This window comes from Labeo rohita, chromosome 2 (assembly GCF_022985175.1).
Source record: "Labeo rohita strain BAU-BD-2019 chromosome 2, IGBB_LRoh.1.0, whole genome shotgun sequence".
NCBI lineage: Eukaryota > Metazoa > Chordata > Actinopteri > Cypriniformes > Cyprinidae > Labeo > Labeo rohita.
Window position 1 is genome coordinate 9,883,479 of NC_066870.1, and position 26,890 is coordinate 9,910,368.

General features: G+C 37.6%; 3 protein-coding genes across 3 annotated transcripts; 1 reads left to right on the plus strand and 2 right to left on the minus strand.

Moving 5' to 3' along the window:
• Window positions 1–319: 319 nt before the first annotated feature.
• wdr33 (WD repeat domain 33) lies at window positions 320–11,913 on the minus strand. The gene is given in 23 exon segments (XM_051122302.1): window positions 320–1,413; window positions 1,497–1,694; window positions 2,463–2,564; window positions 2,653–2,798; window positions 3,344–3,415; window positions 3,524–3,767; window positions 3,894–3,957; window positions 4,056–4,805; window positions 5,360–5,512; window positions 5,626–5,765; window positions 5,852–5,938; window positions 6,026–6,120; window positions 6,359–6,469; window positions 6,601–6,679; window positions 6,762–6,916; window positions 7,120–7,246; window positions 9,294–9,391; window positions 10,850–11,001; window positions 11,112–11,207; window positions 11,352–11,456; window positions 11,546–11,614; window positions 11,693–11,872; window positions 11,874–11,913. Coding segments are annotated over 23 exon segments (3,417 nt in total). The 5' UTR covers window positions 11,898–11,913; the 3' UTR covers window positions 320–1,243.
• A 3,108-nt stretch (window positions 11,914–15,021) lies between these two features.
• On the plus strand, window positions 15,022–18,031 carry dusp28 (dual specificity phosphatase 28). The gene is made up of 4 exons (XM_051122377.1): window positions 15,022–15,105; window positions 15,526–15,721; window positions 15,963–16,610; window positions 16,950–18,031. Exons 3-4 carry the CDS (start codon window positions 16,266–16,268, stop codon window positions 17,073–17,075), a joined length of 471 nt encoding a protein of 156 aa, XP_050978334.1. The 5' UTR covers window positions 15,022–15,105; window positions 15,526–15,721; window positions 15,963–16,265; the 3' UTR covers window positions 17,076–18,031.
• On the minus strand, window positions 17,865–26,113 carry proca (protein C (inactivator of coagulation factors Va and VIIIa), a). Its single transcript, XM_051122316.1, has 10 exons — window positions 25,958–26,113; window positions 25,605–25,661; window positions 25,341–25,424; window positions 23,966–24,123; window positions 23,862–23,886; window positions 23,676–23,786; window positions 19,660–19,800; window positions 19,253–19,374; window positions 18,973–19,090; window positions 17,865–18,545 (listed from the first exon to the last, which is right to left on the minus strand). The coding sequence occupies exons 3-10, from the start codon at window positions 25,411–25,413 to the stop codon at window positions 17,986–17,988; spliced, it is 1,308 nt and encodes a 435-aa protein (XP_050978273.1). The 5' UTR covers window positions 25,414–25,424; window positions 25,605–25,661; window positions 25,958–26,113; the 3' UTR covers window positions 17,865–17,985.
• Window positions 26,114–26,890: the final 777 nt, after the last annotated feature.

Sequence of the window (26,890 nt, forward strand, 5' to 3'; positions counted from 1 at the left end):
AACTAAAGGGCAGTCATTGTTGACTTCGCTCCACTGACTTCTAGTCATACACATGTAATTGTGAGGTGCTGGAAATGCAAGTTAATGTACAGTACCCAGTTACACTGCATAACTGAAATGTTGTGAACTCCCTGAAAATTCACAATAAAACCAAAGTGACCAACAGAGAATCTCAGGCTTGAGAGACCACACTTATACTGGAATGCAGAAAATAAAGGTAGATCTCCAGAATCAGGACTGACACTGCTACCTTCAAGAGTTCTTATCAGTGTCAGAAAAACCACTAAGGAGTGGGTAAAAAAGAAATGACAAGAGCAAACAGAGTTTACATAAATTTTGCAGAGTCTATTATGGTTTCATACAAAAAGGACAAAACAATGACAAATTTTGTGACCAACTGTACACACAGAAACAAAGTCTGCAACTTTGTCACTCAGAGTAGCCTGGTAAGGTTACAGAAAGATTATATCCATTATTTTACATAAAAATGAAATTAAATAAACACCGCTGAGACATTGGGGGAATGAAACATTCAGGAGTCCACTTAGTAATAAACATAGTCCACAAGATGATGCCAGTTCAACATTGGCCCTTACCTAGATAAACTTGCATTTGCTGGAGGACAGAATCTGACTGAGGAATTCAATGGTGCACAAATCATTTTGTGTCTTATACATTAGAAGCATCAAATCCAAAAAAAACAAAAAACAAAAAAAAACAGAAGGGGTTCAGGTGCTGGTACAAATTCAGCTGCCGCTGTCCAAGTGAATCACAAAGCAGGTCAGCTGCTCAGTGCAGGGAAGGGATGTCTCAAGGTTTTACAGAGTTGTACCATGCATCACAAATAAGCTTCCTGGACCATAATCATTAGTCCAGTACAGATGTTTCTCACCAGGCCATGAGGAGCCCCCTCTTACATCAGTTGTTATTCTCAGTGGTGATGTAAAGGTTAGAACAAGTTCCATGTACCATGTGTACACCAAGTAGAGGGGCATGTAATCCAAAACATCTGCCACCACCACCTTTTGTCCAATACATCATACAGCAATAGCTTAACCTTAGCCACCAATCAGGGTTCTGTTCTGATTTTACTGAAGTGCTTCCAGATATCGGTCCAAGCCTGCATAATTGTTCAGACCCTCAAAGAAGCTGGTATTGTAGCCATATGTGGTTCTCTGTTTAACCAGTCCTCACTGTAGTCGGTTTTACCCTATTTTGTCTGGTAAAACGGGTGTGACCATTCCTACCGTCCACGACCTCCCCTCATAACACCACGGGGAGCCCCTCGCCTGCTATTTGGACCCACGTTGGGACCAGGAACACCTGGGTTGGGCGGCCCACCACGGCCCCAACCACCTCTTCCTCCCCGTGATGGAGGCCCATACCCACCTTCGTCTCTTGGTGATGGTCGACCTATGGTGAGTTGGATAATATAAGTATGCAGAATGCCTCGTGTTTTACATTTAACAAATCTTTGTCACTTAAACATCCCTCACCTGCTCCTCTGTCATCAGGCCCTGCACCAGGGGAGTCCATGTCACCAGTGCCTGGTCCGTCATGCCATGGCCGTTTGCGTGGAGGAAGTGAGGCCATATCCATGCCCTGTAGAGAGGAGGAACGCTCTCTACTGGCTGGAGAAGAACTGTCATGCATATTGTGGTCTGGCCGCTGACCATCTCGATAACTCTCATGACCTGAACACACATACACACCAGCATGAATTTTGTTGCATCTTTGATGTTAAGCTTGAACTATACAACACTTTTATTTAATGCTTATGCCAAGTGTACACTACATGACTAAAAAAAACAACACAAACTGCTTTACTTGTAATACTATACAACATTATTATCTTTGTGAGGCACAGGTGGAGACACTATATCAAGTGTAGAGAATGTACACTCGATTTGCACCTGAAACAAGATCATTATTTCATGAAAACATCCAAAAAAGTAACAAAATCTTTTCAAGTGGCTACCATAATGGCAGTCTTAGGCTCCATTTGTTTTTAAGTTTTTTAAGACAAACACTGGATGTCTATAAACTATATTCTGTTATCATATACATTTCATATTACTAGTAATACTTAATATTTTAGTAAAACATTATGTAATACTTCATGTAAACAGATATCCCATGGTTTTCTTCTCATTGGTCACTCTCACTGGTCACCTTCTTATTGGTCCTTCCTTGTCACTGCTCTCTCTACACTGCTTTTGTTTCTGAGCCATAAAACATATTGGAATGCTTATACCTAACTAGCCTATTACGCCAATTTGGCTTTATTTTATTTTTGGTTGTTGCAGATCTCAAAAATCGTCTGTGACTAGAAAATGTGGGCTAATCATGTAGTGTGCACTCAGCTTTATGGCCTCAGTGAAAGAATAGAAATTTGCTCAAGCATGTCTAACTGCACTGCAACAACAAGAACATTTATTGGCATCCCCTTCATGCGCTTCTACCTGAATCTCGCCCTCCCTCCCAGCCCTCCTGGTTTCTTCCTCCTTCATAGTGACAGGGATAATCATCAGGAGTTGGGAGAAGTCCCTTTCTTCCTACACCACCTAAGAAAGATGTCATGTTCAAACCTGACACCTCAGTTTAAATGGACGCAAGGTGAGCTGACGGAGAGGTGAATGGAAAAGATTTTACCTCCTCTTGGTGGCCCACCACGCGGTCTTCCTCTTCCTCCCCAACCTTGGCCCATTTCTTCTTGAGAATCAAAGCTCTCATCTCCACCATACTCATCTTGGTAGCCGCCCATTCCACCACGGCCACTCGGGCCAGCCCTCCGGTATCTGCACATTCAGATCCAGACAATAAAGATCATGTATTTAAACTATCAGTTGACAATGCTGGTGAGAAATAAAATAATTCTGCTTATAAATGTTTGTAAGATTAATCCTATTCTTGGAATCAAGTAAATTTACTTTTGGTGGACCAACACTCAAGTTTGCTTTTAAGAACCAGTTTAAGAAGATGGAATATGCTACAAAAAGCAAGAGAAAGGGAGGTCATATGATATCTGAATACAAAGATGACAACTGCGCATGAACACCATATTCTGCAGGGACAGGTAAAGTTTCATAAAGCAGTCATAGTGAGCAGTCATAGACTTTGTTGAACATGTCTGTACAGGCTGATGATTAAAATAGTATACTTTAAAAGACTTGAACACTCAAATTTCTGCGAGACATAACAGAAGCATACCCCAGTCTTTAGTTTGTGTTTCAAACTAGTGTTTCAATCTTAGGAATCTTTTTGAATTAGTTACTTTTTTCTTTCTGTCAGAACACAGTAAAGCAAATTGTGGACTACATCTCAAGTGGCACATAACACTTACGAGTCATCTCCATGTGGTGGTCGTCTCTGCCTTTGGTCAAACTCCTCACCAGAGTCCTCATACCCATCATACCTGTAAAGATGTGTCAACGGGCACAAATTTCACATTCTAATCCACAGGACTCTGGAAATTTTACAAAATCAGCTTTACAAAGTTTACATTGTACAGAATGAAACATACCTGTCATGTCCCATATACTCTCCATCATGCGAGGAAAACCTTTCCTGGCCCTCCCATGGGCCTCCAGAGATTCCTCTGTGACCTACAGAATATTCCTGCCCAGGACCTCCAGAGCCTCTTCTCCAGCCCTCTTGATAACCTCCATCATCACCCCAGTACTGTCCTCCATCTGAGCCCTGACTAGGGCCTTGTCGCTCCGGTGGGGGTCCCATGTGGTGGTTAGGTGGTCCTCGAGGACCATCTCCTGACACAAACAGAAAGGGAAAATGTAAACAAGTTGCTGTTAACTCTAACATACTACTAGCCTTGATTAAATTATCTTGCACATAAATAACTTTTCTTCCCAAAACAATTGTTCACTGAGTATTACCTTTCCCATTAGGACCCTGCTGTCCTATCCCATGCATCATTGGCTGAGGCCCAGGATTCTGTCCCTGGAAGATTTGCACAACATTTCAGCAATAGAATCTAGCCCTGACATTTATTCAGTGACATCTTTTTGTCCTAAACTTTCATGGATGTGTTTCTTCACCTGGTTGAACTGTCCACGGTTTCCATCACCCATGTGTGGTGGTTTGCCTTGCATATATGGTGGCGGGCCCTGTATATTGCCTGGTGGTCCTTGCATGTTTCCTAGCGGCCCTTGCATGTTGTTTGGTGGTCCATGCATACCCCCTGGAAGAGGCCCAATTCCATGCATATTTCCCATGTTACCATGAGTCCTGGGTGGAGGGCCCATCATACTCCCTGGCATGGGTCCTTGAGGGCCCATCATGTTTCCGTGAGGCACAGGCCCCCTCATGTCCTGATGCATCATACCTCCCTGTGATGGCCCCTGTCCTCGTGGTGGTGGTCCCATCATACTGGCTGGAGGCCCACCAGAACCTGGGGGCATTCCTGTTGGGGGAGGTCCTTGCATGCCTCTGGGGCCAGGTGGCAGGCCAGGAGGACCCTGGGGTCCCAAGTTCCTGTGAGCGCCTGGATGACGTGGAGGTCCATGCATGTCTGGACCCATCATGCCCTGAGGAGGGGGACCCTGGTGTATGGGAGGTCCTGGTGGACCCATTTGGCCTGGGGGTAGGAAAGGACCAGGCATTCCACCTGGCCCCATTGGAGGCATGTTGTGTGGCATTTGTTGTGGAGGCATGGACTGAGGGAAGCCTTGTGTTGGAGGGGGCATTGGACCACCCTGTCCTGGAAAGGGGGGCATTGGCCCTGACTGCCCAGCAGGGGGAGGCATTCCCTGCTCTTGTAGCTGTGCCATTCGTTCAATCTTCAGTTGCTATGGACAAAAACATAATTTCTTAATTAATTAAGCAGTATACAAGTAAATGCATAACACAGTTTCTATTCACAGTTTTACAGCACAATGCTAAAGCTGTATATGTGACCCTGGACCACAAAACCAGTCATAAGTGTCAATTTTTCAAAAATTGAGATTTACACATCATCTGAAAGCTGCATAAATATACTTTCCACTGATGTATGGTTTGTTAGGATGACAATATTTAGCTGAGATACAATTATTTGAATATCTAGAATCTGAGCGTCCAAAAAATTTAAATATTGAGAAAATCACTTTTAAAGTTGTCTAAATTAAGTTCTTAGCAATGCATATTACTAATCAAAAATAAAGTTTCGATATATTTACAGTAGGTAGCTTACAAAATATCTTCATGAAACATCATCTTTACTTAATATCCTAATGATTTTTGGCATAAAAGAAAAATCAATAATTTTGACCCATACAATGTATTTTTGGCTATTGCTACAAATATACCAGTGCTACTACTGGTTTTGTGGTCCAGGGTCACATATGTAATTGTATTTGCAGACCTCGAGCAACATTGGGTTTGTATACTGCAGGGCAGCCATTTCCTGCTCAATTTCTGCTTGTGTCTTCTTCTTGCCGTCTACTGTCTTCTCGTCCTTCCTTTCCTTTGGAACCTCTCCAGGAGGCATCGCTGGAACCTTATTCTCTGCCCAGGCCTATTGAGTAAATCAAAAACTGAGGAACACACATCTAGCCAAATTATAACTCACAAGACCAAAACCTGTCTGGTAGTGCTACCAAGAGCTACGTATAAGATTATCATACTGACCTGTTGAAACTGAGCTGGAATTGGCTTTGCATAAGGAACCTTTTTAGTCGGTGGCTTTTTTTGGTCCTTCAGCATGACCTCTTCCATTCCCCAGTCTAGCCCTGGAATGCTCATCTCAGGTTCTGCCACCATCTCTTTGCCTGAGCAAACCACCAATTATAAATAAACAACCAATTTGAACTTCAATAAATATTGACAGTGATTATGCATGTATCAGTGTCTTAACCAGATTGTTCTTGTTCCATGGCAACCTTCAGTTGTTCTGGGATCCCCATGCCAGGAATGGCTGCAACACTATTGGTCTCTATGTCATCTAGAATTACCCAAAATAAAACATTATGAATTCACATGTACATCCTCTATAAGGCTTTTAAATTGCAAGAGGTTAAGGAATACCAACCATACTCCACTCCATCTTCTGACATTCCAGGCAACAAGTTCAGATTGTATCTGTCCCGCATCTTGTCCCCTGGCCGATTCCTTGTCCAAAATTTGCTGAGGAAGTGATCACAGAGCAATGAGCTACAGTCTATGCAAACCAGAGCATTTTAGGTTTATGATTATTAATTTCTTTGTTTTTTTGACCATTTACTTAACTGCATGTATTAAAATTGAACTATAAATAAAGGAGTGTGTTCAATAACATGCTTTTTTTTTTTTTTTTGCTGTTTTATCAAGCCTTGTGAAATTTCACATTTGGATACTATATGCATGTTTTTTGACACATACTTACCTGGTATGGTCGTTAGATCCAGAACACAAGATGTGGCCTAGTGGATGCCAGGCTAAACTCCAGATCATTCCTTCATGAGCCATCTCCATTCCTCCCACCTCTTTTTCCACACTAGCAAAATATTTTAACAACTTTAGCAGTCAAATAACACAAAATCTGACACAACTTCACATAGTATTATATTTTGATTAATGCTGCCATATATGGTTATACGGTACAGAGAGGATCTGAACAGTGCTTACCCTGCATGCCAAAATAGCAGTGATCCATCAGAGCCTCCACTGGCAAACAGGCCTTCATGAACTGGGTGCCAAGCTACAGCTGCAAAAAGTGAAAACGTATATGTATACAACACACCGCTTCACTTGCACAAGATTAATACACATTCTCATTAGGATTATACCTGTGGCTTCTTTCTTATGTCCTCTAAAAACTTGCAGCTCTTCTTTGAGGTTGCGAATGTCAAACAATTTGCATAAATGGTCACGTGATGCCGTCAATAGCCAGTTGCCATTGAGGTTCCACTTCACCTCCATGACTGTGTTTTTATGTGCATGTCTGAGGACAAAACACAATGGTACAATCAACAGCCCTTTTTAATCTCTCTTACTTAAGTACTCAAACTCAAACCAAGATTTGCAATGCAGCAACATTTTTTGTTGTTAAATGGCAACTACATCTGTTAACACTTGTCAAACCATTTGTGCACAGGCAACAAAGATTGCAATAATTTTCTGTCTTACAGCGGTTTGCTAACTTACAGTGTTGCCAAACTTTGTCCAGTCTTTGGGTCCCAAAATTTGATAGGTTGCTGGCTGTCTTTGCTGCCGGACACGACCAAGCCCTTAGTGGGATGCCAATCGACACACTTTACATCTGCTCCATGACCTGGAAACACATGTAAGTTTGAATGAGTGTGTGTATTTTAAAGCAATATTACGCTCTAATATTCAATCACAATTCTATAATAAGCAAAGACAAGCTAAGTAACAGCCAGAACAAAAACTGTATTGGATTAAACATCTTTTCTAAATGAGTCTCAAGCCACTGAATTTGCAAAATTACAACTCTCAAAAAAAAAAAAAAAAAAAAAAAAAAAAAAAAAAAAAAAAAAGGTATGACTAGCGAATATAGGTGGCGTTATTTTAAAGCGCATTTGATTGTCACAAAAACAATTAAGAGGGCATGAGACTCGTATTCGTAATGTCTGGGTGAACCTGCATGAATTCTTGACAGCTGTTTTTATTTGATTAAGATAAATTAACACGGTCTACACTTAAAATGAGCGAAAATATCTGTTGTGAAAGAATGTGTTTGGTTTTTTTTAATGAAAATCAGTGTGATACATTTTTTTTATTAATGTAAAAATCATGACTGAAAGTCCTGTTTCCTATTGTTGATACAAGTTCAGATCACTGCAAATGGGACAGTGCCATAGCTCAAAGACTCATTTTTCACATCACATTGTGTTTATTTGATTATAGTCCTAAATCTGAATTTTTTTTAAGTGCCAAAAATAGAATTCAGGGAGTTTTATCCCACTGGATTAATAGGTACAGGTATTAAGCACAAGGTTTTTTTTTTTTTAATCTTTATTTTACCAGAAAAGCTTCATATCCAGTCACTCACATCGATTCTTTACTCACACTCTCTTGTGCATAAAAGAAACAAACAATAAGTCTGACATTCGACTGGTACTGTTATTGAACTAAAATAAAAGTATTAAAAAAAAAAAAAAAAAAACACACAGACAGTCATCATCTCTAAACTGATTCTCAAAAGTTTTACAAAATTGTATTTTTGTGTGTGTGTGTTTTTTTTTTTCTTTTTTTACAGTTTTATTAGAAATAAGTAGTTTATCACGTGATGATATCTGTGCATTTTAGGTAATTTTTTCCCCTCTTCTTCAAATGGTACAGGTCAAGTTATACATGTCTACATAGTTATACATGTTGTTAGTTTTGAAAGAGACCAATACCTCATCTTCATTGCATTGTAATAAACGCAAATATTTTAAATATTGTAAATTATGCCAAAAGGAACAACTGTTTTTTTTTTTTTTTTAAAACTAAAAGACAACATAAGTGAGTAGGATCACTTTTTTCCCTTTAAGTACAGAAAAAAAAGTACATATACAAGTATATATAATCACTTTTTAGGCAAATTATAAATTAAAAAAAAGGTATATGCTAACTGAACTCATTTTAATTCAATCCTGTACTACAGTGTAGCATTTAATACCAATACATTGAGAGATAATGTTAATGTGTAATTATAAGAATCTTTTGTGTCAGGAAAAAAAAAAAAGCAAGATTATTAGACTGCTGATCATCACTCGATTTGATAATCTGTTTGAAGGATTGATGAAAGAATGAACAATTTTATTTGAGAAAAGACATCTAAACTTTTCTACTACAAAATGATTGTTTTAGATTGTTTGACTGCAGTATTACAGCAATAGAGTCCTACAATATTAACTCAAGTATGTTTAGTAAATATGAGTATAATACACAAAACAGATGGTTGCTAGGCACAACCAGCAAACAGTGTGCAGAAAAGTGTTTTTTTTTTTTTTTTTTTTTTTAATACAATAGAAAGAAAATGCATCCCATGAAATGTACAAATACTGTCAGCATACAGAGAACTGTATCTTTATCATTACTTAGTGCTTGATCAGTCAAATATTAGTTACAATATCAAACACAAGGTCTAATGAATATTTAAACAAATTGCAGACCCATGTAAAAGCAAAAAAAAAAAAAAAAAAAAAAAAAAAAAAACCCAGAACACAAAACTGATACTGACAGCCCATGGTAACATTTGCAGATGTGTGTGAAAGGTAATGTGAAGACGCTGTTTGTGAACCCAGATGAGAGTGTAATTTTATGTTTAAAGGGCAGCATTTGTGAATATCTCCACATTTTATATAACATACCTCTCAGAATTCTTTCCTCATGACAGCGCAGAAAGTCCCAGATGCGTACAGTTCCATCATCAGAGCAAGTGGCAAATTTATTATCCGTAGGAGAGAAACTGAAGACACAGTAGGGAGAGAATCAACAATGAAGGATAACATAGCAGTTATCTGTAGGGTGGACACCTTACACCCTGCGGGGGCCATTTGAGTGGATCTGACAAGGAACCATCCATCTCCTTAACAGACAACTTGCTCTACAGAACAGTTCTATCATAACATGCTTAAATGCATCTCTAATACCACTAGCTAAAATGAACAACATATTTAACACTGACTGCACATTTCTCTGAGCCTTGCTGTACAACATCAGAAAATGGTGTGAGCACTTTAGTTCAATTAGTAAATGTAATGTATGTTTCAAAAACAGTCATCCCTACACAGACTGCTCTTCTGTCCAGAGCGCACACAAGCTGGTTCAAACATTTGGCAAAACTGAGCCTGCCTCAGTTCACCAACTCACTCTTTTGACCTCCAAACACACACCATTATTTTACTATTTCTACACACAAATAAGGCAGAAGTATCACTCCACCTAACACCATAAAGTACAAACATTACCCACAGTGCTTAGATGTTCTTACTATGCACTCAATTTTTGCATGATAATGCATAATAAAAAAAAATTAAAAAAACCACTGAAAGAGCGAAAGCATCTCTTCAGTTTGTTTTACTTCAACCCCTGAGCCATTTGTATGATAACTGGCTTTAAATTTGTGGCTTCCTTTTTAAATTTTAAAAATATTGAAGAAATTGCATTTTATTGCATTAGAAAGGATTTTGTACGCTCTGCATTGTGTCTGAATTGACAAAACCAACGGGAATGGCAGTGAATTATAAACCTGGATTTCAATGTGGATGAAAATGTTGCCATGTGCATTTAATACCCGTAGAGCTGTATCAAAGTGAATATCTGAGTTATTTATTCTTAGAAATCTTTATTTAGAGGCAGAATTTTTATTAGGAACTGACTGAAAGACAAAGACTCTGATGGCCAGTAGGGGCAGCACAGCTCCTGTCTCACTGGGAAACCACTGTGAACTGAAACTTAAGAGTTGTGTACGTTTCCTACAAATAGACCAGTGCAAGGACATGCATCCAGCTCCCCTACTATGGAGGCTCAAAAAAAGCCCCCTCCAACATACACTTTAGTCCCTGAGGGTCTTTTTAACGGACGTTTTTCTTTTTTCTAGACTGCATGTCATCACTTTAGAATATAAATAATTGGGAATGCTTTATTTAAAAGTGTGAAAATACACCTTTTCTGTACATAGTGGTTATGTATATAAAAGATGAGAATACATAACTCAAAAGCCACAGGTGACAAATAAATGCAGTGTTGCAGCAACAACAACACACACGTGTCAATAATAAAGGACATTAACATTGAGCAGCACAGGGAAGAGTATATCAGAACTGACAGCACTGAGGAGAGCCCCCTACAGGCAGAGCACTGCCCCTGCAGGAGCAGTAACAGGCTTGGGTTAACTACAGAAAATGGTAGATTGTGTATAGACCTGGCCTCTCTAATCGCCTCCTTGTGAGCCTGGAACATCTTGACGTTATTCATGTTGGACTGCCAGTACTTCACATAACCTCCATGGTCGGCAGTCAACATCCACATGTCATTGTGAGACCAGGTCATTGCCCTGACAGGGCTGTCATGAGCCTATTAGAAGAAAAGAAAAAGGGGTAAATGAATAAGGACCTTTTAGCTAGCTTTTGAGGTTGTGAGGTAAGGGTAGTGTGCCACAAATCTAAAATATGATCTCTGGTTACCTGCAGAATTGTCTCAAAGTTAAATGTGAGCCCATTCCATAAGGTAAACTCCCCACTGGAGGCACCCGTTACAAGTCGCCTGCCTTCAGGAGTCCACTGTAAGAAGGGAAGAAAAGAGTAGGGAACGGTTTAGAATAAGCAAAGGAGTAGGTTGTACATGGGTTACACAGCGAAATGATGAATTTCAACACACAAAGCATCAAACTAGCATAATTTTTAAAACAAAAACCTAACACTTACCCGCACAACAAACACAGGGCATTTGACTTTGTTGGTGGAGGTTCTGACAAACTTTGTCGTAACAGCATTCATAGGGTTATTAAGCATACCAACTGGAGGAACAAGCTGCAAAAAAGAAATTAATTTTATGAGAGAGACACATTAACTTGAAGAAAAAAAATGTAAGAATTAACCATTATAGAAGTGAATCATACATCATTGTAGCAGCCTGCATCAGGTTGAATAGCACGGAAATCTCGATGATCTCGTTGCCACAATCGATTCTGAAATGGAATAATTTGCCAGATGTTACATTTGCCAGATGTTGCACTGCCACACATTGCATTTTGTCATGCTTATACCTCAAGATGTCTGATGACAGACGGATTATAATCAATGGTCTTGCGGTTCACAGCTTTCCTCATGCGCTTGCCATCGAAAGTGAGCTGCTGCATAGCCTGCTGCTGTGCAAAGTCTGGCCTCTTGTAGAACAGCTGACGAGGTGCCTGGTGCTGGAACCGAGGCATATGGAAGAACCGGGGGAGGTGAGCCAATATCCGTTGCCATGGTGACAGTTTTGTAACACCTGAGGATGTGAGAAGAAAGATATTTACTACGAATTTAGTGTTTATGACATTGGCTCATCAAAACAAACTTTGATGGTTAATAAGTTTGCTCCCAAAATCCAATGCTAGCTTGCAGAAAAAAAAAAAAAAAAAAAAACATTGATTGGTAAATAAAAAAGACCCCTAGTTCTACCATGCAAACTGACTACAACTTCATTACATAAGTAAACCAGTGCATAACTTAAGCAAAAAACTAATAAGACACTTCAACTAATCAAAACAGTTCTTCGGAATGTGAAAAGGGTGTTTAGAAGAACTAAAGAAGTAATTAAGTGAAGATGGATGACAGACCACAAAGGGTAAAAGCCTTTGTAATAATTAAAAAAAAAAAAAAAGAAAAGAAAAACGTCATCGCAATTATACATTGGTTTCCATAAAAAGTTGTTCCAAATGCAAGCTGTGGCAAGGCGCAAGTGATATCAAAGCAAATCCAAGTTGAATTTAAAAGCTTTTTCAGATTTATGGACAGGATCATTTTACATGTCAGAGAAATTACATCAGTGTTTATTGATGTTGAGCATCTGGAACCACAGCGTAAAAGACCTTTAAAAGCATCATGCTTTTCACAGTATACCTCTAAAAAAAAAACGTAGTTGATCGCAGTATTAGTACAGTTGACATTCTTTCAAATATTAAAAATACACAATCACTAAAAACATCCCCCAGTTAAAACCATTATGTTCAAAATGGTCAAATAGCCTGAAAAGTGGCAGTGCCAATTCCAATGACTTGCCAATAAAAAACAAAAAAAAACAAATTAAATAAAGTATACAAGAAAAGCGCACACATAAAAGATGAAATTACATCAGTGACTGATTTAATTAATTTATGGTACCACGCACACCTAACAGGCTCAACACATTATGTATAGGTTATTTCATTGTAAAAGAAACAGAAGAAACTATAATAAAAACCACTACAAATACATTTATCACAACAGAACCAGGTATGATACATTTCCCTGTGATTTTAAGTAAATGTGTTTTAGTTGCAATTAGTATGCAATAAATACACTGTGTGAAAAATTAGTACACTAATCCTCCTAATTAACTCCTAAAATGCAGATATACATTGCATTCTGTAACATTTTGTTTTCCTACAAAAAAAAAAAAAAATAATAAAATAAAAAAATTAGTTCAATTTTTTGATGTAGCTCTAACACAATAAAAATGAGATCTCAGTGATGGATTACTTCTCTCGATACAAGACACCAGTAGAGTTGACTTGGGTCAAATACCTACTGTAGGGTATGTGTGTACTAAACTTTTAAAAATAGTCAGTGTTATATGAGTGAATGATGCTGCGAATGCCTAGGAAAATGCTTCCGGGAAAACAACACAAAACACAAGCAAACACTAACGAAAAAATGTATTAATTTACTCAAGAGTGTGTGTGATAAAACAACAACATTAAGGAGGGGAAAAACACTTCTGGAACAAAGATTATCAACTGGTGAGTCGCAAGTAAATAAAAACAAGCTGAGCAAATTTCTGTGTCATTCAGTAGATGCCAGCCAAATTGGGAGGCTGCCAGCATATGCTAGTTGCATTAAATGACCTCAACCTTTTTTTTTTTTTTTTACTTGCAGATTAAAATTATTTGTGCTGACCATCGTCTGTATGTTTTTTTAATGCACTGAACTGCCTAGAGTATGAAGCCATTAAACATCAAAAAAACATGTAAAGAACTCAATCTTGCATATCTACTCTGAGTAGTTAATATTAATATGATTAAACAATGTCATTTTTACATTTTGTGTTGAAAAACAATAAACAACTTTGTTTTTTTGTATTGTAAAACATGGAAATGCACGTTCCTAGTGTACCCTAAATCCCTTAAAATTTATGCAAACTAATAATTTGTGAGAAGGAGGGAAGATTAAAAAACAAAATGCAAATTTAAACAGTTCCCAGTTTTTCTGGATACAAGTAATCAGTCTCTCCATCAACACAAAGGTAATGATCTTACCACAAAAAAAAAAAAAAAAAAAAAAAAAGTGCTTTAACCAGAATAAAAGTGAGTACACATTTTATTATCAGTATGACTAAACGTGCATTTCGCTACCCGATCGTAGATGCAGTATATCTTGTTAATCTTATATCTGGCAGTTTCATGCCAAATAGTTTTAGATTAAAATCAATGCAGCTGTATTTCTGTAATAGAAGTACTGAATTTTAAAACGGTTAATGGAAAACATACTGTAGATATAACTTTCGCAAATACAGTACACTTGACTTAAAGCTGTATAAAAATGTGAAGAAAACTTAAGGTATTTGGGTAAAGTTGAGGGGTTTGTAAATGCAAAAAATAAATAAATAAACAAATAAAACAAAATTATAAAACATTTATAAGAATTGTTTCATGTCTTTTCTTTAGGTGGCGTGTTACATACAGCACTGATGTAGTAACGCAGAGCTCAATTACAAACGTATTAAAACTTAAAAACATGAGTGAAGTATTAAAGACATTTATCTCCTAAATGTAGACGCTAAAACAAAACGTGAATTGGCGACTAAGGCATAATTTATACCTGTTGTTTCTTGTTCGAGGTCGACAAATGTCTCTCTTCAGTTCGAGGTCTGTTAGCCTTTAGCCAGCTAACACAATACCTGATGCTACCACAGGCCCTCATAAACAGGCCACATTTTCACTGTCTACCAGAATGAGAACAGAATCTCCTTACAGATGAGTGTTTATTTGAGAGCAGAATCTGTCCACTGAAGCAGAAAGCTGTGTGTTGGCTGTGAGAGGTTATGCTGGTGGTTATTTCTTTCCTGTTTCCCGCACAGCGTGTTTAAATGGCGCCCGGTCAATACTTGAGAAACTCACCCAAATATCCAGTGCTGACTGAGTCTATTAATCTAAATTTAACACACGACTCTTCCTTGTGGTGACTATTATACTGTCTTTCTGAAAATGAAATGTCAACTCTTTCCAAAGTACGCGTTAATTCGCTATTTTTCGCGTTAAATTAACCCCCTGCCTCCATCTCGAGGCTTCCTCTCATCTTCTTTGCTTTGAACTCCGAAACAACGTCACGACGTAATGACGTCAGACGTATCGGCGGGAGAAGTGCGTCACTGCATGTTTATTTACTTGTCAGTCAGTTGTGGTAGAAAACAAAAGTTGTTACATACTACGCGTTATTTGTAAGTAGTTATATTATGCTTACTACTTAATATCGCTTATTTATTTAGTTCTTTCATTATTTGGATTAGTTAACCTAGAAATAAAAATTCTGTCATCATCTACTTACTCTCACCTCATTCTAAACACATGGACATCCTTTCTTCAGTTAAATCTTCAGTTAAACATAAAAGGAACATTGAGAATGTAATTTACATACAATGACACTGAATGGAAACTATTTCTTTAAATTTGGAATACACAGCTGACCATTAGGTGGGGCTATGATTCGATTGCCATAAATAAACAGCAAATGAGATCTCTGTTTTTTCATATCTCAAAATACTACTGCCAACAAATTGTGTTACAACTGTGGATAAATTATTGTTTGGACTGTTATTTTGACTTTTTTTTTGATTCGGTCAACTGGATGTCAAATTTAGGTTTCACGGAGCTATTTTTAAACCTACACTGGTTACTGAAGGAAAGGAAGGCGATTATTGACATAAATGGGCGGGGTCACTTAGCTGCATGTGTGTTCACTGCACGTTTTCCCAACCGTATGGACTATTGTGGTGGTGAGGATGATTAGACGCTGACACATCCGCTTCGAGGATCATCCCCGCGCCTAATCTGCAGGTCAGAATGGTTTCTTAATCTGAGCTCAGTGTTTATGTCATGATTGAATGAGGGTATAAGACTATTTTAAGCATATCTTTGCTGTTAAAACATGGTGTTAGAGCATGCCCAGTAAACAATTTCATTACTTTACTGTACATTCAAATTACTGTACAAAAGTGTTTTTTCTGTTTATCATTTTACCTTTGTATGTGTTTGCTCTAAACAAATAATGTTCTCTCTTCTCTTATTTAATCAACAGCTCACCAGACTTGTCTGTGTAAGGGCATTAAGACTGGGTTGAAACATCTGATTATTGTCCTTGCTGATGCAGTATATGTAATACTTCAGCTTCTGAGCTATGCATCTACCTCTATTGTAATAACTCTAGTATCTAGAGAACTTTAATGAAAGGCCTACATTTATTAAATGAAATATTAAGCTATTTTTCCACTGTGAATGCAGGACCCAATGGACCTGTGATTATAATGGTTATTCACAGCTTATGATGTTCCTTTAAGATACACAAACATATAGTCACATATATGCAAGCATACAATAAGAGATGCCAGAGTTAAGCACAGTTACAGACTGTCTGCTGATCAGTAATGCCCGATCAGCCTGTAACAATGAACTCATCCAGAAGGAGGCAGTCACTCTTTGTATCAATGTTTCCAAGCAGCAGCCCTTTCCTTCTATGCGGGTAAGCACTTTGCGTGTGCCTGTATATGATGACCCTCAAGAAGACCTGTACAAGTATTTTGACCGCTGTGCTGATGCCATAGCCAGTGAGGCAGAACGGGGGGGCCGCACTGTTGTGTACTGTAAGAATGGACGCAGTCGCTCAGCTACTGTTTGTGTGGCCTATTTAATGAAGCACCAGGGTCTCACCTTGACAGATGCCTTCCAGGTATGAATAGTGTTTGTCAAATTGATTTCTGATATTAAACAGTTCAAGTCAGGACACATGCAGCTTATGTCTAAAAAATTTTTAAAGTGGTATTTTACCCTTGATTTATATATGCTATCATTTTTTTTTCTTTGTTACTTATACTTTATTGGTTTATATTATAATAAGGAAAAGCAGACATAGGCAACAAGGTACAAAAAATATAATAAAGGAAGCCACAAGACATCACTCATATTATAATCATTGATGAATGTTACATAATTGATAATGGAGAACCACAGCATTCTAGTGCCAGAATTCAGTATTGTTTACTTCTGTAATTCCTTTTTGTTTTATCAGGTAGTAAAAAGTGCCCGATCAGTAGTTGAGCCAAACCCGGGATTCTGGACTCAGCTGGAGCGATATGAACAGGAGCTGAAGATCAGGATGTCAGCCAGGCACAGATCCAACCTCGCTCCAGTTTAACTTTATACCAGCATTTTCTGATATGGCATTCTCAACCTTCAGGGCTTAATAATAGCTAAGGCCTTAGACATGAAACTGTTCTAGCTTGCTGCCAATTATGAATTCCTTATAGTAATAATAATAATAATAATAATAAGGATATGTGCCTTAAATGATTATTCTCCGTTTTATTTATTTATTTATTTGCATTTTCTAATTTTAATTTGCTTTTATTTTATTTGACTGGTTTTAGATTATAAAGACATGATTAAGGCTCCTAAGAAAACTGTTTTTTGGCTTAACTGAAAGCCAAAAGTGTGTTTTTTTTTTCAGAGGCATCTCTTTAACAAACCTAAAATACCACCAAATTGCTAAAAGTATTACAATTGTATATTACCCTGCTAAATGATGATCTCAGTAGGATTTTATTTACTTTACATAAAAACAGAAAAGAGAAATACTTAAATATTTTATATAAATTATGCTGACAGCTTAAAAACTAATATAAATTCATAAAGGTCATCTTTACATTTTTTAAATCATTTAACAAATCTAACATGTCTCTGTTGAATGTTGTAGATTTACCGTAGAACTGTATTTTAGCATGTTTTAAATAACACTATATGTTAAGCCCTGTCTTATAGTATTAATGATTCTTTCATGTTACCCAATAGAGGGTACAGGACTATGAAAGTGTGTGTTCATTTCATAGCCTCATTAAAAGATAATATGTAACATTTGTCTACTTTATTTACTGACTGACAGAATTACTTTCCCTAAACATGCAGATAACAGAAAAATAAGAGCAAGTTCATTAATTTATGTGTTTATTAATGTCAATCTCTATACACCAGAGGAACTATAGGGAGTACATTGATTTTTCTGATTTATATTTTCTGTAATAGGCCAAACAGGACAGAAAGGCAGGTGTCTAAACTTTATCCCACCCCTGACGAACGCTATCGATCCAATCCAAATAGCTGGACACTTTGGTGTAGATGCCAAGTTTGTCCTTTTGCCCGCAGCCTTCTCCCCACGACACCAGACCTACTAGGAACCATGTATCATGAAACAGTGTCATCATTGGACCTCCACTGTCCCCCTCACAAGCATCTTTGATCTGCCCCACCACTCCCCCACAAAGCATGTTCTGAGTGAGGTTGTTCATCATATGCCTGGAGCACTCTTTGTTGTCTATAATTGGAATTTCAATAAAGTTGAGAGTTGAACTGAACCGTTGAGAGGTCTCGTTGTCCTTCCCCCATCCAGTGACGACTGTGATGGTACCGTTACGATGCAACATTCGTTCCGCCAGGTTCTGGCTAGGGAGGCATGCTGGGAGTATATATGTGGAAAATTTGGCTGGTGTGGCCAATCGCAACAGAGCTATATCATTGTCCACAGTGATAGGGTTGTATTGTGGGTGGGCAATTGGTTGTTTTACAGGAAGAGTCATCTCAGTTCCTTCAATCTTAAATCGGTCGTAGTCGCCTGGAGAGACAGCCATACAATCAGAATTCAAAGCCAGAGAGGCTAAGCTTTATTATTTAAAAAGGGAAGTTTAATTTCTGATTCTTTTTGTTGTTGTTTTCATTGTTGTTTACAGAGACAGACTGTCACAGAAACAAAGTGTGATTTCTCAGGACACTTATTTCAGTGCTATCCATCAAATAGTTGGGACACCATGGGTGAAATAAATATGCTGTTGAATGGAACATAACACTATCTGGAGTATCTTTTGGCATTCCTTTTCACTTCTGAGGCCTAAGCTTAGTATACATCACTCTCAGCTATGTGTTCTAGTAATTGTCATGTATGCACTTTTTTTTTGGTAAATTGCTATAGTAATGCATCTTCTAAAAACATAAAATATAGAGGAGGATAAAAGTCTTACACTGAAAGAAAATGTCTTACATACCCAGCCTGACACTGAATCTTGTACTTGTCTCTAGGCAGTGAGCAGCAGTAAGAACCCAGTTTTCATCAATCAGAGCTCCACCACAATGAAACTTGCCCAAATGATTGAGTATAAGAGCCTACAGAATACACAAATGTTTCGTTTTATTTATACTTGAGCACAAAATATGCTCTGGTGGAATATTTGGTATAATATATAATATCTGTCAGGATTAGCTGTGATAAAACATTTGACATTATTACATATGATTACACAGATAATACATATGAATCACAAATACCTGCCAAGGACTCTCTCCCTTTTTGCCAACTGTACCTCCTATAACCCACGGCTGTAAACCTACTATAGGCTTATTAATATAGGATGACTTTGCGATCCGAATCTGGCCACACGAAGCTTCATCTGTAAATGACAAAGTTGCACATAGATCATAATTCATCTACCAAATTATATTATCTGAAGATATATGTTTTTAATAGTTTTCTAATATATTTTTAATGCAGATGTACTTCTAATAATATCAATTATATGACTGTTAATCAGCCCACAGAAGTACAGTCTTGGGTACAAATGCAAATATCTAAACATTAATTTGTGCACTGTGGATATAAAATCACCAATGTGTAGTTTATTTGTGATATGCACAAACTATACTGTTTATATTTGCATTTTGTTAAGATAACTTACTTTTGGCAATACATTTCCTAGAGTTGTCTTGTAGTTGGTATCCTTTAATACAAGTGCATGTGCGCCTGAGACCATCCTCACTCTCGTAACATTCATGATCACAATCCCCATTGTTCAAAGAGCAGTTAGTGGCTGTCCTGCCTGAGGGCAAACCACAGAACTGCTGTCAGGACATTTATCACCATGACCTCAACACACACCACTGTTCTGTAACTCAAGACATCCGCTATTAAATGCCCCAAATCAGCTGTTACACAGCATATCAAAAAACACTGACCAAGCAGACAAAATGTAGGAAGGGCAAAGGGATTCACACTATTTGTTTTGTTGTGGTTAAATACAAATCTATCTATCTATCTATCTATCTATCTATCTATCTATCTATCAACACTTACATTCACCTTTCCAGTTGTATTCCTATCTATAAGTATTTATTTATTTATTTTTATTTTTTATTTTTTAAAGATTCATGTGCCTTCAGGTATGACCATGTTTGGTCAGAATCCGCTAACGCAGTGGTCTCAAACTCAATTCCTGGAGGGCCACAGCTCTGCACATTTTCGCTCCAACCCTAATCAAACACACCTGATCCAGCTAATCAAGGTCTTCAGGATTACTAAAAACTCTAAGCAGGTGTGAGTTGAAGCTGGTTGGAGCTAAATTCTGCAGAGCTGCGGCCCTCCAGGAATTGAGTTTGAGACCTCTGCGCTAACGCATTGTGAAGATATAGCCTCATGTCCATTTTTGTGCAAATTTCGTAAAATTTGTTAACACGCTTTATGAAAACAGTTTAGGATATCAAAAAGCTTTTGATAACTTTTGGCCAGCATTGTCTGAAGATGATTTGAGCCAATTTTGGTAAAAATCGGACAAACCATCTAGGAGTTTCAATAAGTGGTTTTTCTGAAAAATTCAAAGTTACATATATATATTGACCAAAATTATAAACGCAACACTTTTGTTTTTGTCCACATTTTTCCTGAGCTGAACTCAAATCTTAGACTTTTTCTATGTACACAAAAGGCCTATTTCTCTCAAATATTGTTCACAAATCTGTCTAAATCTGTGTTAGTGAGCACTTCTCCTTTGCCAAGAGGGGGGGCAAAACCAGTCAGTATCTGGTGTGACCACCATTTGCCTCACGCAGTGCAACACATCTTCTTCGCATAGAGTTTATCAGGTTGTTGATTGTGGCTTGTGGAATGTTGGCCCACTCCTCTTCAATGGCTGTGCGAAGTTGCTGGATATTGGCAGGAACTGGAACACGCTGTCGTATATGCCGATCCAGAGCATCCCAAACATGCTCAGTGGGTCACATGTCTGATGAGTATGCTCGCCATGCAAGAACTGGGATGTTTTCAGCTTCTAGGAATTGTGTACAGATCCTTGCAACATGGGGCTGTGCATTATCATGCTGCAACATGAGGTGATGGTCATGGATGAATGGCACAACAACGGGCCTCAGGATCTCGTCACGGTATCTCTGTGCATTCAAAATGCCATCAATAAAATGCCCCTTTGTTCGTTGTCTATAACATATGCCTTCCCATAACATGCCACCATGGGCCACTCGATCCACAACATTGACATCAGCAAACCGCTCACCCACACAACGCCATACACGCTGTCTGCCATCTGCCCTGTACAGTGAAAACCGGGATTCATCCGTGAAGAGAACACCTCTCCAAAGTGCCAGACGCCATTGAATGTGAGCATTTGCCCACTCAAGTTGGTTACAACAATGAACTGCAGTCAGGTCGAGACCCCGATGAGGACGACGAGCATGCAGATGAGCTTCCCTGAGATGGTTTCTAATAGTTTGTGCAGAAATTCTTTGGTTATGCAAACCGTTGTTGCAGCAGCTGTCTGGGTGGCTGGTCTCAGACAATCTTGGAGGTGAAGATGCTGGATGTGGAGGTCCTGGGCTGGTGTGGTTTACACATGGTCTGCCATTGTGAGGCCAGTTGGATGTATTACCAAATTCTCTGAAACGTCTTTGGAGACGGCTTATGGTAGAGAAATGAACATTCAATTCACGGGCAACAGATCTGGTGGACATTCCTGCAGTCAGCATGCCAATTGCACGCTCCCTCAAAACTTGCGACATCTGTGGCATTGTGCTGTGTGATAAAACTGCATATTTTAGAGTGGCCTTTTATTGTGGCCAGCCTAAGGCACGCCTGCACATTAATCATGCTGTCTAATCAGCATCTTGATATGCCACACCTGTGAGGTGGATGGATTATCTTGGCAAAGGAGAGGTGCTCACTAACACAGATTTAGCCAGATTTGTGAACAATATTTTAAAGAAATAGGCCTTTTGTGTACATAGAAAAAGTCTTAGATCTTTGAGTTCAGCTCATGAAAATTGGGGGAAAAAACAAGTGTTGCGTTTATAATTTTGGTCAGTGTATATAACTTAAATGAACATTTAATGATCTAAAAGCATTTGTGAAATAATTATATGAAGATATATAGACAATACAATACAGATTTTTTATCCTATGACCCTATCTAGTGGACAATCTTAGTATTACAGTTTTCTGTCAGTAGAAATTGCTAAAAGTTTATAATTTACTGTTAGGCCCCAGAGCATAAGAAATTCATTAAACTAAGCATGTTTCCTCATAATAACCCCTTAAAAACCCCTTCGCAGTTTCACATCTGCTGTGTGCTAAAATTTTTTGATGAAGTTTGAAGCAAATCAGGTAAAAATAGCATGGTGATTTAAAAGCATTTTAAAAAATTGACGCTTCCTGCTGCCAGTTGGTGGCGATATAACTTTGACTTATAATAGTCACGTCTACGTGATCAGAGTCCATCAATGAACAAACTGCTGAAAAATCAGTCAATGTATGCAGAAGTTATAACACACTTCCTGTTTTCACCATAAATCTGTTGCCTCGCTATGGCCAAACCGTTCGAGATATCAAAAATCCTTTTGCAATTTTGCAACCTCACTACTTGAGTGAGCTCTTATCGCATTATAGTCCTTCATGTCCGCTGCAATCTCAACTCTTGCCATTTGATAATACCTAGAATAACAAAATCAACTGTGGGCAGCAGATCCTTTTCCTATTTAGGAACTCTGGAACAATCTACCTAGCACTGTAGGTAGACACACTCTGTCAGTTTAAATCTAGATTAAAGACCCATATCTTTAACCTGGGATACACATAACACATAACGGTTTTACCGTTTACGGCACTTCAATATTCTTCTCGTTATTTCTCTATGGCAGATTATGAACAGGAAGTCTAACACATTACCAGAAAACAGTTTACTTCCACAGTGATGCAGTTTTACTTACTTGCTACTGTCGCCTTCGTCTTGCTTTAATTCTGGCAATATTGTCACCTTGATTGCACAAACACTTATTGAACAGAACTGAACTGAGCTGGATAATGACATCACTGAATCATCAATGAACTGACTGAAAATTGACTGTTTACTATTGTTCTCCTACATTATGTGTTTTCCTGTTTAACACTGTAAAGCTGTATAAAACTGTAGAAAGCATTATATAAATAAAGGTGACTTGACTTAACATCCTCAGTGTTTTGCGATCACTTTGAAAGAGTTTGGTAGTGATCAGATGAAAACCCTAGGACGAGCATATCAAGCCTACTTTCTGTTGAGCGGAACATTAACTGTCAGCATGAAAGTTGTTTGGGCTGATGAGATCTATGTGTGCATGAATTTTGGTGTGCCTTACAGAGCTTGTCGAAATGGACTTATTAAAGGATGTACCATGGGCCCCCCAGTGACCCCCCCAATGTGACCTTTTCTCCAGCCCTGATGGGCCAAATTTCAAGAGTTTTTGAGTATGTTAAGGGCCCCAAAATGCAAAAACTTTCAGTCGGGCCTTACCCCCTTTTTGGACTGGGACCCTAATAATGATAACAATGATAACACTATATCTATGACACTGATCAAATTATGTAATGTAAATAGCATTTTAACAAGGGGACACAAACTTTTGAACATGTAAAATGTATGAGAAACAAGAGGCTCACGCAGGTCACAGCGTTTCCCTTCAAATCCAGTGTTGCAGATGCAGGAGTAATCTTGTAACAGGTCCACACACTTCCCATGAACACACGGATTCGAGTCACACTGGTTTCCATCTAAGGGTGCAGAACAACTAATAAGTAACAGCAGTTATCATGCCTTAAAGAGCTCCAAAGACAGACATAACTAACCTTTATATGCCGTCCAGAATTCCAACTGCAAGACAAAAAGATCAGTTAGTGGATCATAATTTAAGGGGAAAAAAATACTACAGTAAAATGGTGACATGACCAACCGTGGCTTCCCTCGTAGTAAAGATTTCCCTTGCTTCTTCAAAATCGCACAGTTCCTCCCTACATTCCCGCTCCAATGATGGAGCCTTTATTTCCTCCATAAAAGTGTTGGCTCTTTTTGAACGCAGGAGCATGTGTGCTTTTGGGCTGCTAGAAAATGCTGACCAAAATAGACACAAGGCTGATAAGGAAGAGCAACGGACAGAGGGTAGGTTTCCAAACGGCTTTTAAGCCTATTGCGTACTACAAAAACTAAAGGGATAATTCATTAAGAATGAACTGTGTCTGCTGAGTGGCATTTATTCGCAAGTTAAATGCTTAATTTCAGGAATTAATGGCACAAACATGAGTATACAATTTTCAGAGCATCCTTCTACTGCTACAATCCTAGAGTCTGACCTTTAAAACGTTAAATCTTTAAAAGTCTGGCATCTGTATGTGCCCAATTATAATTCTTTTCTTTTCTTTTCTTTTCTTTTAACATAATTAAATACTAATGACAGCTCCCTTGGAACTGGGAATCAACCCTATTCCATGCACCATAAGAGGTGGGAATAGACTGAAATGTCTTTTACAATGTGAGTCAAATTAAGAATTTTTTTTTTTACCATTTCTGTAATAATTATGAATGTCACTATTGCATTGTATTGTATGTAAAACCAACTGTTTTGATGATCCACTGATTGTCAATAGTTTAAAGAATGCTTGTGTAGTAATGTGTAGTAAAGAGTATCAAGCAAATCCACTCTTTTAATGTTTTTAATGTCTTAGCCCAGTTTATTAAAGGCTTTTTATAACCATGCGAGTGCCTTGAAATATTTTTGTTGTTTCATGTAATTAGTATATTTATAACTTCAAACCATAATCCACATCTTACTACATTACTACTCCTCTGATTCAGCCCCTTCCCCCTCATTTTTTTTTTACATGCTCATCTAATTTTGCTCAAGAAATATAGTGCATCACAGAACCTAATATAAAAGTATTTAAAATATTTTCATGATTTTTTACAATATAAGGGGCAATAATGAAAATTCATCTGTTGTTTTTGAGGACTTTGAAAACATCAGTATATTTTTAGCAGCTTCTGTTTTTTATCATTATTTGATAAAAGTGCTGTTGACAAATACATACATACATACATACATACATACAGTACATACATAAAGTAACATTAATGGTGTCATGCATATTGCACTGATTTGATAAGACACAATCAATAATAAGCCCAAGCTACATTTTAATGTGGCACAAATACTCTGAATTTCCTTAAATGTTTACATTTTCAAAAGAACACTTAGCTTTAGACAAATTCATACATATAATACATACGCTTTGCAACTGTTTATAAATTCTACAGGTCTATTGACCTCATACCTGACTTGCAGAGAGCCCCATCAGACCAACATACAACCAGTACTGAGATACAGAAGAAGAGACTCCTCATCATGGCAACAGATCCTATAAATACAGCAAGACAAAAATCTTGAATTACACCTGCATATTGAGCATGTTTTAGATTTGAACATTTTATGTAATTTAAAGTAATCATTTGGTTAGAGATACATGGATGATTACTTACATTCAAAGCGCAAAAGTTCACACTGTAGAAAATACTAACACACAAAAAATCATTCTTACCGTATTTCAAAATATCAACGGGGTAGTTAGAGGCCAGATTTTTCTCTTAGATAAGAACTACATTGGAAGACACATGAATTAAAAACATTGAAATTATTAAACATTAAACATTAATTTGTCTCTGCTTTGTCTTTAACCCAACAGGACAGCACAGCCCACACGAACAGCCTTTAGTAAGTTAACTGAACTCCAACAAACCTTTCACTGAACAAATAAAAGTTGCTAAGATCAATCATAACAGAAATTTTCTGAGTACATTAATATAATTCACAAGGTAAAAGAGTGAGATAATCAGTACTTTACGTTTGCAGTTTTTAACTAATACTCAATAATTATAAAAAATGTTTACTTACATTTTGAAAAATAAGAAAGGAACAGGAATGGAGAATGGAGAATGTGGTGTTTAGAGTGTGTTAATGACTAACTAACTCTGTTTACTAAGAGTCCACAGTCTGAATGCTCCTGCATTCTCATCTGCTCTCTGTCCACTTGCACCCACTACATTTGTGGTTTAATCACTTATGATTGGTGAAAGATTGAAATTTCACTTGTCATTTCTTTTTTTGATGTATTTTCTGTAATAATGCATTTTCAATCAAATGAATTTAATGTTCTTATAGCATTAATATATATATATATATATATATATATATATATATATTTTATATTTTAACTATGACATACATACATGGTACAGTATTTGTACAAATTGCCCCACATTGTTTTCTTTTCCTCAGTACACACATAACCTACATTTTGATTAGCAAAAGCATTTAAACTGACCTCATTTGTGTTGCACAATGGGTCACACATTCTCGCACTCTCTTTCGCTAACATAGGAATACTGCATATAATCTGCATACAACATAGCTATATGATACTGATATAGTATACTAAAATAAAGCTGTCAGCACACCCTTTTATTTGAAACATAAACAAGGCTTAACATCACAATGGGACCAACATGCATGCAATATACCAAGCAGCTTTATAGTAACTAATTTTATAGTGCAACAATAATCTGTGATTACTGTATTACAACTGCATTATAATTGTCCAATTAACTGGACTAATTAATTGATTGATTTTTTTTAAAAGGTTTGATGTCTGTATATCCAAACGGATCGCTAGCAGAATGGTCTTGTTCTGTAAGACTGTCAAACAGAAAATATGAATAGTTTAAGAAAAGGTTGATATTTTCTGTTAATAAAACATGAGTGAGCAAAGTTTCTTTGGGACAGGCAAATGAGTACAACACACTTTCATCTAGGCTATACAGAAACATG